Source organism: Cnephaeus nilssonii, assembly GCF_951640355.1.
Source record: "Cnephaeus nilssonii genome assembly, chromosome: 9".
NCBI lineage: Eukaryota > Metazoa > Chordata > Mammalia > Chiroptera > Vespertilionidae > Cnephaeus > Cnephaeus nilssonii.
The window spans coordinates 35,499,134-35,516,814 of record NC_137080.1 but is presented as its reverse complement, the minus strand read 5'-3'; the positions used below and the strand labels follow the sequence as shown (position 1 = coordinate 35,516,814).

The window sequence follows — 17,681 nt, the reverse complement described above, 5'->3', positions numbered from 1 at the left end:
CAGAGGCACCCCATGAGCCTTCCTGGCTTAATGATTCCTAGAATTACAAGGAAGCTGAAAAGAGCTGTATAGCTTTTGAGAGTGATAAGTGTTGTTTTTATTTATTATTATTAAAAAGCTTTTGATTGATTGGTACTTACAAGAGAGTCTTCTGGGCATCCATAACCAACTCCCAGGGTTTCTGTCTGCTCTAATAAATTGAAGTCTTTCTTTTGGAACTGGAAACCCTTCATGCATCCCCTGAAGTTGATATCTAGGGGGAGGTGTGTTCTTAGAGTCCTGGGAAAGAAAATTAGTCTTCACTAATATAGCCCTGATGATGATGCCACCCTACATATATAGGTGATGCAATTTAATAGTATTTAAAATCATTTATAACTAACATTTAAAGGTAAAAAATGGTCAATTCTTGCCCAGCCAGTGTGGCTTAGTAGTTGAGCGTTGACCTATGAACCAGGAGGTCACAGTTTGATTTTCCTTCAGGACACATGCCTGGGTTGTGGGCTCAATCCCCAGTAGGGGGCATGCAGGAGGCAGCTGATCAATGATTATCTCTCATCATTGATGTTTCTATCTCTCTCTCCCGCTCCCTTCTTCTCTGAAATCAATAAAAATATATTTGAAAAAAAGGTTAATTCTTGGCAATTTCACATGTAAGCTATAAAAGTAAACTAAGAAACATTAATTTCTTATGTCATAACCGGTTAAGTTAGGAAGAAAACCCAGTCTTCAGCCTTCCACTAATCCACATGGGTCATAAACTTATCTTCTTGGCTTTATTTGCAACACACTGTAATCAGCTAAGGCTAGTGTGAATGTTAGGCCTTGGGATCACTAGGAGAGTAAGAAATCCTTTATCTATAAGATCAGGGCTGGCATTTTCCTCAGTGCTGTAGTCCTACTACCTATACCATGCCCAGTATATAGGAGTCCCCAAGAACATGTTATCAAATATTGAATGGATATGAAGTTAGTTTTGATCAAGTTACAATGCCTTCAGTGTACTTTAGATGAACACTAGCCAAACTAAGGAGTAAAAGTTCTCTATATTGTGCTCAGACAAGACCACACAGGGAAGGCCGTACTGATGGACAGATTGAGGTGCACATAGTGGTAACCATGGTGGTTAAAGGTCCAATGTGGCATGGTTGGAGGACTGAAGAGGCTATTTATTTAGAAAAGGAAGCTTGGGGAGCCTTTGAAAAATATGAAGCATTGTGATGTGGAAGGGGAATGGCACTAGTTGTCATTCAAAATAAGGAAAACCTTTATAAAATTTGAAGTCATTAATTTTTTTTAATTCAGAGGTAACCATAGATTTATTCAAAGAGAGGTTTGAAGGAAGGGTTTTATTTTGTTTTTAATATTATATTGTGGCCTTATCTCAGAGCATTCAGAATTTCTGGAGAGCGATCATGGACAATGGTGTTTATAAAAGCTACCTAGGTTATTTGAATGAGAACCAGGGTTGAGAACCACTGGACTAAAATATGTCTCTCAGTCTAAAGGTCTCTGATGCTATGAATTGATCATAAGAGACAGTGAATTTTTTTAATATATTAGAATAGCTTCATTATACATAATTCACAAACCCTTAGATAAGCTTAAAATTTTTTTAAATTGATTTCAGAGAGGAAGGGAGCAGAAGAGAGAGATAGAAACATCAATGATGAGAGAGAATCATTGATTGGCTGCCTCCTGCACACCCCCTACTGGGGGTGGAGCCTGCAACCCAGGCATGTGCCCTTGACTGGAATTGAACCCAGGACAATTTAGTCTGCAGGCCAATGCTCTATCCACTGAGCCAAACCAGCTAGGGCAAGCTTAAATTGTTTACCCTCAGATGCTATTTGAGAATTCAAATAAATTTAAATTAAGACTAAAACAAGAGTATCAGGACATAATTAAAGAAACCTGTAGATCACATCTAGTAGATACTAATTTAAGGGGGTCATGAGGACTGGCTGCAGGGGGTCCAAAGGTGCATAAACGTGTGTGCGTGTGCCTGTGCACCTGTAGAAGTAGCAAGGGTGGAGCTTAAACCTTTTACTAGATCTATTCCTGGGTGTTGCATACTCAGCCCAATACATTGTTAGGAACAAATAACCACTTAACAAAGAAAACTTACCTGGATTGTAAGATTTCTGGGGGAGCCCCTCCAATGTATATGTCTGTAAAAGGTATTTTCATCTTTTCATTGTCCATGCTCTTGACATGTCGTCTGTTAACTACCAAAATCATTTTCTTATCATTGTGGTAAATGATTGAAATCTGGGAGAAATAATAAGTAGTAAATCTTGGTCACTGTTTAACAATCAACTTTTGGAAGATGACAGTATATTGTAGTTATTCTGGTTGAAACAATTGAACTTCCATGTTCTTACGCTTGTTCACAAAATGGGGAATATATTTTCCTTTCTTACTCACAGACATGAAAGCTCTTACTGATAAATGCAGAAGTTCACATTTCCTGGAGGATTTCCTTGTGGAGAAGGAGCTAGCCCAGGAAAAATCTGTCACGAGACCAATTTGTTTATGTGGCCCCTTTGAGGAGATTTAGGAAACAGGTACTTTCTGGATAGACCCTAGCCTGCATGTTACCAGGTGTTATTTTTTGGTAACGTAGTGAGAAGCCTTAATAAATCTGTGAAAATGCTATACAGAGAAATAGTTAAAATAATCTTTTTTTTCAAACCATCCTCATGAAGGCTATGGAATTTTAACTGAAAAGATAAATATAGCCTCTTACTCTCTGTATTTCAGTTCAGCTTCAAAGATATTGTGCCTTTTTTACATTCTATTAAATTGTAGATTTAAAGTCACTTTTAATAAAAATAGATGAAGCATGTTATCAGTCTGCTGAACATCTATTTCAAGACTAAAGAGCATTCTTTGTGGGTTCTCTTTATGTGGAATCTGTGTTAGTATTTTCTAAGTTCTGGGTAAGTGATTTAAAAGGAGATCCTCTATTTACTTATATCTATTCTTTTTACATTTACTGGGGCTCAAAGGATAAGTAAAGTAATGGCTGTATATTACACCTGGCATTTTCTCTAGAAGGATTCTATAGGAGTGTCACTGTGATCATGATTTGAGTATAATTGGAGCCTTTGGATTAATGAAGCAACTAAAATGAATCTTTCAGTGACTCTTTCTTAGTAAGGCCAATATGACCAAAAAAGCCATTTTTTAAAGCAAATGTTATCCTGGAGTTAAGAAGATGAGAACCCTTCAGCCAGTCTTTAGCTGTGAAGGTTTTTAGTTTAATTACTTTTCTACCTATCTAGGTTGACAATTGGATTAGACCAATAGATATAAGTTCAAACAAAATCAAATCAAACAGGAAAAACTACCCAAATTGCAAAGATTTGTACCTCATGGTATTTTGCATCATTAATTTGAGCTTTCTTCAAAGTGTCTTCAAGATGTACAGGGCCGTTGCTAAATCCAAAGTCATAGAACACATGCAGGTAACCATTGCGCATTTCAAGGCTAAAAAACATACTCTGCAGAGAGAAGGATGTATAAGATGTGAGCATCTGCTCTTATAAAAGCGCAGATTTAGCTGAATTTGAGAAATATAACACTGTATTCTTTATTACTGAAGTTGTTTGAAGAGTAAGGATGTCTCATGAAGTTCTTAAAAATTACAAGTACATCCACATCATCAGTCATGTTTTATATTAGCATTCCAAAATGTTAATATTTATATACAATTTAAAACAACTATCTTGTGTTGTTTTTTTAATTTAACCTATGAATTAATGAAATTTTATGTTTATTGACCTTTAAAATTTTTTAAAAACAGAGTGTTATAGGCCATGTGTATTCAACTGCCTTTTCTGTAGGCAAATTTGAAAACAATAAGAAGCCAATACATGTGATTGCATTTCATTTTAGAGGGAACATTGGTGATATTGAACATTAATTCCAAAGTATGTAAAAAAAACCCTTAAATAATTATCAACAAATATGGATATTAAAAAAGAAGTCAATTTCTTTATTATTTTGAAGCACTGGATTTATGGTTTTTAAAAAAAGGGTTTGGAAATTTTTCTATTGTTAAGTGAACTTGTTGAGCAGAATGAATGTATACTTCCTATAAAAACTCTCATATCTGCACTATTAAAATACTTCTGGAAAGAAATTTCTAATCTGTTTTAAAATCTTTCAAATGAAGATTTCCAATGGTCTTAAACACGAAGTGTACAAAATGACATTATCTGATCAGCTTGTAAGACTGACATCAAGAAAGCTGGAAATGTACAGACAAATTTCAAAGACAACTTTTACCAACTGGTGAATGAGATTATAAAATGGTATCATGATATAGTAAACAAAGCCAACGATACACTTCTTACAGTTTTATTTATTTTATCTTGTCCAATAAAACTTAATATTGAAATAAACTGGTCTTAGGACAAGACTTTTGAATCATTCTTTCACAAAGAGTTTAATGAGACTTTCAACAATACTTGAGCATATTTAATTACATTGTTTTAACACTGATATTAACAATAATTTTTGTATCATTAACAAATAAAACTAATTTTATCTTTATTTTAAAATAACATTTATTTTTATTCAATACTATCTTTATATAAATTGTCTTTTATTCCCAGTTTTAAGTATTATATCCATATATGGCATATGCAAATCAATAATAAATAAAGAAATGTTTATATGTATATTAGAGGCCTGATGCATGAAAATTCATTCACGGGAGGGGCGGTCCCTCAGCCTGGCATGCCCCCTCTCACAGTCTGGGAGCCCTCAGGGGCGGAAGGTAACCTGGTGATCAGGGGAAGGCGATGCCCCCATCACACCTCTGTTGCTGCCACTGCCGGCAGCGCAAGCCTTGGCTGGCCCGGGTTACCTGAGCCTCAGGCAGCCCTGGGTGGCTGAGCAGCTGCCATCTGAGGCTTGCCTGCACCTTGGGCTGGCCCTGGGTGGCTGGGAGGGTGAGGGCAGGTCTGGCCGCACCATGCGCCTGTTGCCCCTCCTCCCCCAGCAGGGCTGAAAGGACTGGGGGACTCTGGCGGGGCTGAGGGGACTGGGCGCCACCATCTTGTGGCTATGGGCGCCGCCACCTTTGTGATGGTATGATGGCAATTTGCATATTCCCCTCTTTATTAGATAGGATATACACATACATATATAGTAGACATGCAAAGTGTTATTTTGTTATTTTTTTTTTTTTTTTTTTTACTGATTAGGGCATATGATTTAAAAAGTCAGTGTTAAATTTCCATAGATACACAGTTTTCCTAATTCTTGGCACTGATTTTCTTCAAAATTCCTTCAGTATATTAAAGAGGATATATTTAATATACATCCAAAAGTGTAGTGCAGAGAAATGCATTTAGGGCTGCTTTACTTATTGCTGACATCACTTCACTGAAGGAAATAATCCAGGTTTGATTTCTAAACTAAAACCAGTTTGATGGCATGACACAACCTTGGAAGGTTCCTAGAAATATGCATAGCAGAAAGTAAAGGAAATAAAGAAAATGTAGGACTTTTGTTTTTTACTCACTCCATTGACCATCAGGAGCACAAGTCCATTGTCAGCTGGTGTTCGAACTTCTATGTCAAAACGAGTCACCTGACCAAATTTCCCTCTCCTGGTGATATCCCTAACCACGGCATAACTTGAGCCATCAAAGAAATAGCTGGCAGCCCGACTCTGAGTAAAGGCCAGTTTATCTCTGAAATAAAAACGCAAGGATCATATAAACATTACAATGATATGCTTCTCAAGTGAGGCCCTTTTAACCCATCTCATAACATCTTCCTTGGACCTTCCAGCACTTAAATGAAGTTGTGATGTCTGCATGGGTGACGTACAGAGGCATTTGTTGGTAAGTTAAATGAATTGTTTTTAATGGATTTCTTCTCTAACCTTTGTGCTAAGACAACAGAAGTCTCTAGTGAAATCTCAGTCTCTGGAATCCGAAATCAAAGCTGCAAACAAGTTGTTTATCACTTTTTATAATTGTGCATATTCATCTATGGCAGAGAAAACCTAAAAAGTGTTTTGCAGGCATGACTATTATCAGTTTCCAAACTCGTTTCCCCCAAGAAAAGACTGGGAATCTGAATATTGACCCACATGTGTTTCCCTGCTGCTCTTTCATGGCTAGCAAAGTCTTCGCACTCTTAACACTTTCTTACCTGGCACAGGGCACTGATTTGGAGGTATCCATATTATATATGTGCTTAAAGTTGTACAAGCTGATCACATCATTATTCAAAGTGGCCAATTCCAGGCAGCCAAGGAAGCCAGGCAGGTTTAAGCTGGCAGGAAGCTGTGCAACAGACAAAGCAAAGTTAATTGTCCCAGGATCACATTTCACCTGGGCCACACAGGACATGTAATGAAACAAACAGCAAGTCCAGGAGATCTGTCCATTGGTATAGATATCTTTCCAGCCCTGAGTTGTGTCTACTCCATGCCAGATCATTTAGATCCATCATGATTTTTCTGTTGTACATATCTTAGCAGAGAGGGTGGGATTTATTGAGCATATACTATGTGCCTGTTACCCACTGGACAGTGAATTCATGACCCAAGTCAATCCTTACACCAGTCTGTGAAGTAATTAGTTCTGTCCTCATAGAAAGAGGAAGTAATTCTGAGGCTCAATAATGTGCCTATAACTAGTAAATAACAGTTCTGGAAACGAATCCTAGATCAACTATCTTCTTGGTCCTTTCCTTTATTTGCCTTTCATCGGGTCTCACATGCCCCCCTAGATCTCACCCCCCTTTATATTTTATTTTATGCTTATATTAGTTGAGATAACTAAATTTTTGAAACTATCATCTGTGAACCTGAAAGCTAGATACAAACTCAGAAAGTACAGATACTTCTGCAGTAGGAGGAGATACTATTATTGACTTATTAATGTGTCAGAATGAAATGAATTGATAGTCCAGTGTTAGCTAAAGCTTGAATGCATCTGACACTATGAAAATGTGGGTAGCAGAGACCATATTTATAAATCCTGGTTCAGAAATCTACTACCCACTGAGCTAAGCTCTTTCTTAAAATATCAAGATTTCTTTCCCATCCCCAAATCATTGTAGGTCTTACAGACTTTTGAAAACAACCACTGTAGATTTGCAAAGCAAAAATATAGCTGGAAAGCTTACCTTGAAGTTTGAAGGCACACCACCAACATAAAACACAGTGTCCTCCGGGTCCAGATCCAACAAGGAGTCATCCCCTGCAAACTCCCCCTTTTTAATAAACTTCTCCTCTGCAGTGCTACTGAGACTTGGGACTGTTAAAAACACCTTTCCATGTTTTCCTACCCTGTTGAGATAAAGAATTTTTACTCTTTATTAGCCTGATAATTTATAGAAAATACATATTTTTTAATGTCAAAATGTTAATGTTTCCTTGTCACAGAACTGGTGATCTGATTTTGTCACATTCATAAGCAGTTATATAATGTCAGCAATCAATGGGAAGAGAAAAGAAAAAGACATTCCATCTCATAATTAATTCATGGATAGACCAGATAAAAAAAATCTAATAATCAGATTGCTTTTTAAAAATGATGACTATTTTTCTAACCTCTTGTTTTTCAATAAGATATTTGGAAAGGAGTATAGGAAATAATGGAAGAAAGAGGAGGAAGAATAGAGGAAAGAAAATGCTACTTAACAACTTCCGCAGGAAGACTGTGAGTGATTTGTGTGTGTGCCTTATACAATGTGCACACAGTCCTGTGTCATGCATTCACTTTACCTTTCAATCTTGACGATGCTGAAGTAAGCAGGCCATGAACTGACAGGCTTGGAGTCCAGGGGAATTTCTACATCCTTAGTTCCCAAATTATAGACATACACCAGGTTATCGTTTTTGATTGCAAGACCCATATACTCTTTTTTGGCCTGAAATGTCAATAAGTCACTTAAATAAAATACAAGTGAGTGAATATCATCTTTTGTTTTCATTTCTTTAAAGGACAATAAGCAATTCCAATACTTGGTTTTATCCAGGCATGTCTGTCTTGGATTTATAACCAAAGTTCCTGATAGATTATGCAACATCTCTTCCTCTCCATCCTCCCTGTGGCTGCATCAGTCTGCTGTCCTCCCCACTCCCCACATCCCAGCCTTGTCCAAGTGCATCTGGACAGGGAGGCAAGCAACTGCAGGCTTAAGGACATTTGATGGCTGCCGGGAGTATGCTAACCTTGTTTAGTTAAGCAGGGATATAATGCAGCTTGCCAATACCAATTGCTACACATCTTTAAACAAAATAGGCCTCTGTATTCTGAAAGTCTTCAAAATGCTACATTCAGAGTCCTCAGAGATAGCAGTGTGAGGCTGATAGAAAGCAAGCCCAGGGGTATCCCACACAAAAGGAATCACTTGCCTTTAAATCGCTATTTTAGTCTTGGCACTAAAATGCTCTATACTTTTCGAGATATCAGAATGGGAATTTTGTTGTTGGGATAGGGTAGCTTTGTTGTAAAGCAAAGGAAAAGCACCAATTTTTCCTTTTAATAGTATTCTCTCCTTTTAAGAATTATAAATTGGTAGTTACAAACTAGTCACAAGGGTGTAAAGTCAAGCATTGGGAATACTAGCATAGTCAATAATATTGTGCTAACTGTGTATGGTGCCAGGTGGGTACTGGCAATGTTGGAGGAAACACTTTGTAAAGTATATGATTATCTAACCACTGTGCTGTACACCTGAAACTAATACAAAATAATATTGAATGCAAACTGTCATTGAAAAATAAGGAAAAAAACCCCCGCAACAAATGAAAAATATAAATAAAACCTCATGCTCTTACGTTTTTGCTTCCGAGATATAGGATAAACTGATCTGCAATCCCAGCCAGTTCTGGCTGCTTCACAGGAGGTTTCACGTACAGGCTCAGGGACGTGAAGGTCCTTAAGTCATCTATCCTGGCTTTAGGGTGCACTTCGACTGCAGACTGCCCATCAAACATCATGGAGACTTGGATCTGGAGTTACAAAAATCATCCCATTAAAAGTACGCTGCAGAAATGGGCATGGTTCTCAGTGGGTCTCCCTCATTCCTGATGGGGTCTCTGAACTCTCCTCTCCTCCATGCTTCATTTGCTCATGTCCTCACCTCCTCGAACGAAGGATTTAAGGCATATTGTAATATAATAGTTTAAGTTTAAAATATGGTGACAAAGTAAGTCTAAGAATGAGGATACATAGGAATTCCACAATGAACTACATACTTGATTGAGGTGAATTAAGCAGCTCGAAGGGATACTTAGTTATACAATTCACAAGACCTATAAGATCAACAACAATGAACTCGTCAGGAGAAGTATAACTAACACTGGGTACTAGTACAGTTAAGAATTTCTCTCCAGGGTCTTCAAAAGAGGAGCGTGGGGCGAGGCTGTAAGCAACACCCTTGACTGCAATGTGGACAGTTGGGAGGGGCCTAGACTCAGCTTTGAAGTCTGAAACAGAGTCTTGAAACCTGGCTCTGTCGCTTACTAGCCATGTAACTCAAACAATCACTTAACCTTCAGTTTCCTCATCTGTAAAATGAGCACAATAAGTTTGCTGTGAGAATGAAATAAGACAATAACTATAAAATGCATTCCAGTGCCTGGCTCTATCATTACAATAATTCTAAGAATGAATTCATCAATATGTGTCTTATAATGATTCGCGGAAAGGCATCACAACAAAGCACATTTCAGTAAATGCATTTGTAAGAGGCCCAGTATGATATGCTAAATGGATTTGAGATGATTTTCAAGTATTTAGAAGAAGATAGACTGTGTAGATCCATGCCATTTATGCAAATATTTCTGAATGATTGGATGTATTTACATCAATTAATTAATATTGATTTGGTAAATACTGATGGTGAGTGAGCTCAAGATTATATTACCAGGTGCCTACAGTACAGCTGTCCTATGTTGTCAGCTGGTTAAACATTAATGCATGTTAATAAACCATCAAACAGTGTGTGGGATTAACATAAAAATTGAGAGTCAGAGAAGGATGTCTTATCTACACAGAAAGATCTCACTTTGAGGAGCCTCGTGGGCTCCAGAGTCATTGCCAAGACTCTCTTTAGAAAATGGTTTTAGGTTTTTAAGGCCCCCAAATTCTACTCCGTATGAATAAAACTACCAGAAAGCACTCAAAGAAAACTTAGCTTTGGAAATGCCATTTCTTGATGATAAACCTTTTTTGAAATGTTCTCCATGGTATCTTAAAAAGGTAATTTGTGGTGTGAAATCAATTACCATATATCATTTAAAAGGTGGGTATATTTAACAATCATTATCTCTCTCTACTACAAAATAATTAAATTCTAACTCTTTTTTTCTGTAAGTAATTCGGGCCAATAGTCTGTTCAGGCCAATTCTCAACTGAGAAAATAACATAATATAATTTGGTTGTAAAAAATGTTGCTGGTCTATAAATCAATAAAGAATAAATTAAAAAGAATCTCAGAGGGAAGTTGGGGGAGGGTGGGTGGGTGGGAAGAGATCAACCAAAGAACTTATATGCATACTAGAGGCCCGGTGCATGAAATTTGTGAATGGTAGGGTCCCTATGTTGCTGGCTGGCAATCAGGGCTGATCTGTGGGGCGACTGGTGGGGCAATTGGGGGATCCTGCTGGAACCCTCCTTGGCTGACCTGGTGCTGCCTGCTCACTGGCCTCGCGTTTCTCCCCTCCCCCCCCCCCCCCCGCCCCCAACCGCTGCTGGGTCAGGGCCTGTGGGCTGCGGGCAGCTCCTGCATTGAGCATCCACCCCCTGGTGGTCAGTGCACGTCATAGTGACTGGTTGTCTCGCCGGTTGTTCCACAGTTCAGTCGATTTGCATATTAGGCTTTTATTATATAGGATATGAATAACCCATGGACACAGACAATAGGGTGGTGAGGTCTGGGGCAGGGGCAGGCTAGAAGAGGTGAGTGGGGGGCGGATAAAGGGGACATAGGTAATACTTTCAACAATAAAGATTAAAAAAAAAAGAAGGCTAAGAACAAGCCCTGTTCCACCACACTGCAAATGTTAATTGTTGTGTCACGCTATATTCCTACCAACACTAGTGCTGGTTATACCAGTTGCTGTGCTGCTTCTGTATAAGCACCTCAGAATAGGGCTTTTTTGAGATTATTCAGTTTAGCTGGTATGTAATTCCTCAGTTAAGCCTGTGGAGGGGTCAGTAAAAGCTTTGTGTACAACACAATCCTCTGTGTTGTACCAGAAAATTCTCTGAAGAGATAGATGGGCAAGATTATTCCATATAGCAATTGCACTAAAATAACTGTTAAAATGAATAATAATAATAATAATTATGTCTTTTATTGTTGTTGGCTTCACTTGATTTCTTTTGTTGTATAAACCATGTTGACTAGGTTTATAAAACTAAGTATAAGTGTGTGGTCTTAAGTCGTGGCTATGCGTTAGAATCCCTGGGGAGCTTTAAGAAATACAGGTGCTGAACCCTTTCTCTCGAGAGCCTGATCTATTGCTCTGAGCTTGGGACCAGGAAAGGGTTTAGTTTTCAAAGCTCTTCATGTGATTCTGATGAACAGAGGGAGCTGAGAACCGTGGACCTGGGAGCTGCTCTTCATGTTCTCATTGTCTCCCAGTGATCAATAATGATGAGCCTTTTCATGGCTTACCTTGCTGGCAACACTTCTGGTCTGAGCAATGAGCTCTCGGATCCTCTGGATGCTGGCGGAAACGTTGCTTGCAGGCCGCTTCTGCTCAACTGTGCGAAGCTGGTCCAGGAGCTGAGGGACAACCTCTGTCAGATTCCTTACTGCAGTTAATAAAAATTAATCACTTGCGTAAATATCTCATTATTGATTACACTTCAGGAATAAGGTGAAGAAACAAACATATGATTACTTCTGGTAGAACTATAAGAAATTATTTTTAATCCTGCAAAATGAATAGTTAAGCCCAAGGCATAATTAATTTCTCTTTTGTGACATTTACAGCACATACTGATTTATAAATGTATGCAGAGCAAGCTGACTTATAAAGCACATGTCTGAAGGGCAGGATCCACAATAAATATGCAGATGTTCTTTTCACCACACACAGGGTGTTCGCATTTCTCATATTACTGATATAACAGCTTTAAAAATTCGGGGCAAAAGCAGGTGGAGAGGTTGCTTCCCAGGACGCTCATCCACAGGTCACACTGCTGCTGCAGCAGTCCCAGCAGAGGTGGAGGCAGATGCAGGAGACAAGGGAGCACTCAGAGTGGTTGAGCGTTGACCCATGCACCGAGAGGTCGCAGGTTCGATTCCTGGTCAGGACTTGCCCAGGTTGTGGGCTCGGTTGTCGTTGGGGGCCATATAGGAGGCAGCCAATAGATGTTTCTCTCTCATTGATATTTCTATATCTCTCTCCTTTCCTATCTCTCTAAAACTCAATAAAAACACTTTTAAGAAATATGAGACTGGAAAAAGAATTACTCAAATAATATGTGGTTTTAACATAATATGTATGTGTAACTAAATAAATGAGGTAGGCATCTAAATATTTCCTTTTCATTGCTATAAATTTGTGTTCAAGTTAGCCAACAAACTGTCATCTTGGTGAGAAGCTTCAGTTATATTTGGCCATATTCACTACTTGTTGGTAATAGCCTGATTTTTTGGGATAAGGATAAAGGAATGCTCTTTAGTAAAATCAATGCTGTTTAGTAAATTTTTTTCCCAGAAGCAAGATTGTGAATATTATTTACTCCAACATGTGATTGACCTTCTTCCTGAAAGAATCAGGCTTACATTGATAAAAACAAATGCTACCATATTTTACATAGAAAATAGTCATGACTCTTAACCAATATATTTAGTGTTTATGTGAAATACATAGATTTCATATGTACACACACATGTTGATAGACGAACTGAGCAAAAGTTTTTCTCCTTTTGTAAGCTAACTTCTACAGTATTCCAATCTGAAACCCAAAGGAAGGAAACTGCTTCTTAAAATATGTGCAGAGTTCAATGGCCAGTTCCTCAACTGGATGCACATTGAGACATTCCTAAGGGATACCTGCATCTCTGGCAGAGTCCACTGCAGTGTTGTAAGCGAAAGAGTCAAACTTTTGAAGGTTCTGTGACCAGTTGGTGAGGTGGTCGGCCATCGGGGCGGTGGCCTGCTGGACTCCCATCGTCGTCCTGTTTGCCTCCTCGGTGGCCAGCTTGGACTGACCCAGGCGCTGCTGAGCGTCACCTTCACACAGAGCACAAGGACACTCACTTTGCAGAGAAGCAGGGCACTTGTTGGGAGCATTAACAGCCATTTATTCACTGGGTGACACAGACCTTATTAAATGTTGAGCTTTTAAGCCAAACGAAGATATTTAAACATATGTCAATTATGATGTAAGTTAGGCGCACAAGACTACTGTAAGCAGTATTACTAAGTGAGCTTGAAAGACTCTAAAGTCTCATTAAAATCTTGTAGTGCATTGAAAACACTTTCTAGTGAGAGGTCAATGAAAAAGTAATTAGTATTTGTTCGGGTTAGAGACCTGGTGAGAAAGTCACAGAAAATTCATATGAGAGATAACTCATAACATGTTTGTGTCTTAAATTGATTGTAAATATCACTTTCTTCTATGTGGAACAATTTTTGCCATAAAAATGATGCTCTAATACAGAAGTAAATTGATAAGAAAATGTATTTTTGAATAAGAAAAGCAAGTTTAAAATATATAGTGAAATTCAACTTCATTAAAAATCTACATATTTAAAGTAATATGTTTACAACAAAATGCTCTTTTTCCTAGGTATGAGATTATAAAATATTTTTCTTCCCTTATTCTTTCTTCTCATCTCTATTTTCTAATTTTCCTAAAATGCTCATGTATTATTTCTGTAACAAAAACAATTAAAAATCACTCAGGACAGGTTGTAGCTTCAGTTTTTTAAAAGCGGAGAAACGTTTAATTCAACTGTATATGCTCTGAACGCTGGTGGAAGCAGCGTTGAATCCCGGGTTTGCTTTGGGAACTGTGCCTTTTGGAGCAAGTTCCATAACCTTGACAAGCCTCGGGTTCACAGCAGCCTAAAGGTTAAGTTATGGTGATACCTTCCCACGCGAGATAATGTGGGTGACACAGCCTAGAGCCTAGCATGTGAGAGCCCTGATGGTGCTGACCACAGGACTGCCTGTGGATGACACCCTCCGGCAGGGCTGGCGTGAGCTAGTGCACTGAGCTGGATTTGTTCCTGTGGTAGGGCATCCACACCGTGTGGTCCTGTTTAGCTCTCACTGCTGGGAAGGCACATCTGCTTCCAATCACGTCTTTCTAAAACACCACTGTAGTCTCAGATTAGGCAAGATGAGCGCCCTTGTTTCTCTCTTTCGCTCACTGGCCTCCCTGCTTCACTATAAAAATGATGTGGCATGTAACAGAGGGCAGCTGTGTACAGTTGGGGCCAGAGAAACCCAATAACCATATTTGGATGTTCATAACAAAGTAGGTTACCGAACAGTGCGTAAAAGCAGTATGATTCGATGAAAACACACACACACACACACACACACACACACACACACACACACACACTTGGAGGAAAATTCTCTCAAATTTAATGGTCACCCTTAGGTGGTGTAGTTTCCTAGAATTTTCTTTTTGTGTGTGTGTAATGAACATAGTTTCTTTTGTCATCAGAAAACAATATTTATTTATAAAAAGATTGAGAAGCAAAGAATCACCTCCTTCTTCCTCAAAGGTTTATCTAATACCAGTGAACAAACAGATGAGGCTTAAGTTCTGTCCGATCCTTACCTCTTTCTGTGGCTTGTAGTTGCTTAACGGCATCATTTAATCTGCTTTTAAGGGCACTCTTTCTTGCTACGGCTCCCCCCACGCGCCTGCTGGTGTCAGCCACAGCCTCCTCATTGCCTGTGGAGAAGAAGCCGAAGGAAGTACCAGTGAGGCCAGAATGCCAGGAGAAAAAACTCCATTTCAACAAGAGAAATTCTGATTGCACCATGGAGTCACCTGCAGCATTGTGAATATGACATGACCATAGAACACCAGCTCTGGAAAGTGGCATTTTGATTAAGAGGTACAGGTTTGCAGAAAACTTGTAAGCTGCATGAGAGTGATTTATGGTGATGGCTGGTTATGTAAGAGTAATTCTTTTTTCTGAATTGTTTTAATAAAATTTTAATTGATACACAGCATGCATCTTGAAAAGGGCACACATTATAAATGCACATCTTGATGAATTTTCGTAAACCAAACATAAAATATAACCAGAGTCCAGGTCAAGAAAACAGAATGTTATTTTAGCACCCTTACAATTTCCTAAGAATTCTGAGGTTACCCAAAGATGACCACTATTCTGATTTTCTCTCTCTCTGTTTCTAAATTTTATTAAAAGGAAATAATACAGTACTATATTTTAAAACTATTTTTTTGCATCTCTGAATTTCTGTAGAGTTGTAAGTCTTGATACCTGCAGTTTGTCTTCCATCTTTGTTTTTATTCTTCAAAATTGTGTTGGCTATTCTTGCCTCCCTACCCAATTTTCATATAAATTCTAGAATTATTCTGCATACAGTGCCGGTATTGAATCTATAGATAAATCTTGCAGAATTAACATTTTTACAAATTTGAATCTTCCTCTTAATTTACATACTTTCAATTATTCTTTTTTTAGATCTAAATTCTCATTTGACCTCCATTTAGAAATTCTTTAATTTCTTTCAGGAGCATATTGTAGTTTTACATGTAGAGATCTTAGCATTTTTCATCAGATTTATTGCTGGGTATTGTATTGCAAGTGGTGTTATTTTTAAAAGTTAATTTCTCATTGGTATACACAGAACTAAACTAGATTTTATTCATTGAATTGGTAATGTGGGGCTTCCTTGTCTTGCTTTCAATGTTGGTGGGAAAGCTTTCAATATTTCAGTTTTAATTTGCTGAATGTTATCTTATTATTCTTTATTGAATTATGGAAGCTTAAGTCTATGCCTAGTTTGCTATGATTTTTAAAAAACATATGAATGGGTATTGAATTTTGTTAAATAATTTTCCTGCATGTAGTGAGATGATCATAGAAATCTCCTACATTCTGTAAGTGTGGTAAATTACTATTGATATTTCAAATGTTAAACTATCCTTGAAATCAGGAATAAACTTAACTTGGTCTTGTTATGAGAGAATTTGGCTTATACATTTTCCTTTTTAATAATGTTCTTGTCAGATTTTGGTATTTTGTTTGCTTCATAGAGGAATTTAGAGAGTATTTCCACTTCTTCTATATTCTAGAAGAATTTATATATGAGTGGTGTCATTTTTTCTTTAAAAGTTTGGAAGAACCCATTGATTCCTTGAGATTTTTTTGTGGGAAGGGTTTAATTACTGATTAAATTTATTATACAGTCTGTCAGATTTTCTATTTGTTCTTGTTTCAGCTTTAATAGTCTTTTTCTTATAAAACTATTATTGAAAGTGTGCTTGTAGCATAGTCCTAACTGTGTTATCTGGGACCAAATCCAAAAAAGTCAGGATATAATAACTTGTCATCTGAACTGAAGAATCAACTTCCCCAAAATGTGTTCATGCCTTGCTTACTTTACAAACCATCATGGAAATAATGCTTCTTGATAAACAGAAAAATACCGTTTTCACTTCCCATTATACACTTCTCTTTATTTCTAATGGGCTTGTAAATATATACTCTCTCATGGTGTACTTAGTCCCTTTTATTGTATAGTCTGGTATGCTTGGTTTATTGTTCAGTTATCTTTTTCCTCACATGTGTATAATGGGTATACGATGGGTGGTGCTTCGTTGACTCTGTCACCAAGTACAATGCAACCAAAGTACAAGCATTTCTTTCTTATTTCCTCTGGGTAGGGCCCAAGAATTTCCCAGAATTCAAGGAGGGACTTAAACATTTTGTAGTTGCATTCAACTCTCTCTCTCTCTTTTAACTTCACCTTTTGAATGTTGTGGTATAAAAAAATCTTTTTTATCTCTTTCTTTTGGGTCCTTTGACTGCAAAAAACACTAGCTGATATACTGAGAAATAATATCTTTAGTTCTGCATTTGGAACTTGATAAAAATAGGAGGAAGAAAATCTATTTTGGGCTGGATGTTTATAAGAAGAAATGTTTCATGAAGAGTATGTCCTATTTGGAACTTACTGTCTTACATAAACATTTTTTATTTTACAAATGAATTCAATAGATTTCTTTAAATAGCTGCTTCCTGAGTTTATTAACTATTTGACAATGAAGAAAAGGAAGAAAATGATTGATCATTGAAAGTCATTTGGATATAAATTAACAGTAATCTGAAATTACAATGTAACTCAGTAGATGAATATGGTTCAACTTGGAAATTTAAATGTATATCACAAACATGTGTATTGTTGAAAGGGAGGCAAGTTCTTAACCACACAGTCCTAACTTTCCTTCAGTGTCCCTTTTACAAATAAATAAATGAAGGGATTTAACCAGCAAGATCATGAAATAGGTGACAAAATCTACAATACATTCAAAGAGACCAATGCAGAGAGACTTATCTGTATATAAAACATTGAATTTTGAAGAGATAGCATTCCTAAAATAGAAAAACTGCTTTCATGAGGTTCATGAGGTTCAGTAACTCAATAATGACAGGATTGAGACAATACTTTGCAAATTATCAAGGAA

At 37.6% G+C, this 17,681-nt stretch overlaps 1 protein-coding gene across 2 annotated transcripts in view; it reads right to left on the bottom strand.

Annotated features, from left to right (window-relative positions):
- Positions 1–17,681, bottom strand: part of LAMA4 (laminin subunit alpha 4) — a 137,279-nt gene that overhangs the window by 25,648 nt on the left and 93,950 nt on the right. For both annotated transcript variants that reach the window (XM_079780270.1, XM_079780271.1), the window contains exons 17-27: positions 14,796–14,912; positions 13,052–13,231; positions 11,662–11,801; positions 8,816–8,989; positions 7,757–7,902; positions 7,156–7,318; positions 6,175–6,308; positions 5,537–5,708; positions 3,375–3,506; positions 2,129–2,271; positions 141–279 (exon numbers count right to left, since the gene is read on the bottom strand). In XM_079780270.1, the coding sequence (XP_079636396.1) occupies positions 141–279; positions 2,129–2,271; positions 3,375–3,506; positions 5,537–5,708; positions 6,175–6,308; positions 7,156–7,318; positions 7,757–7,902; positions 8,816–8,989; positions 11,662–11,801; positions 13,052–13,231; positions 14,796–14,912 (1,640 nt within the window). The remainder of the gene's footprint in view (positions 1–140; positions 280–2,128; positions 2,272–3,374; positions 3,507–5,536; positions 5,709–6,174; positions 6,309–7,155; positions 7,319–7,756; positions 7,903–8,815; positions 8,990–11,661; positions 11,802–13,051; positions 13,232–14,795; positions 14,913–17,681) is intronic.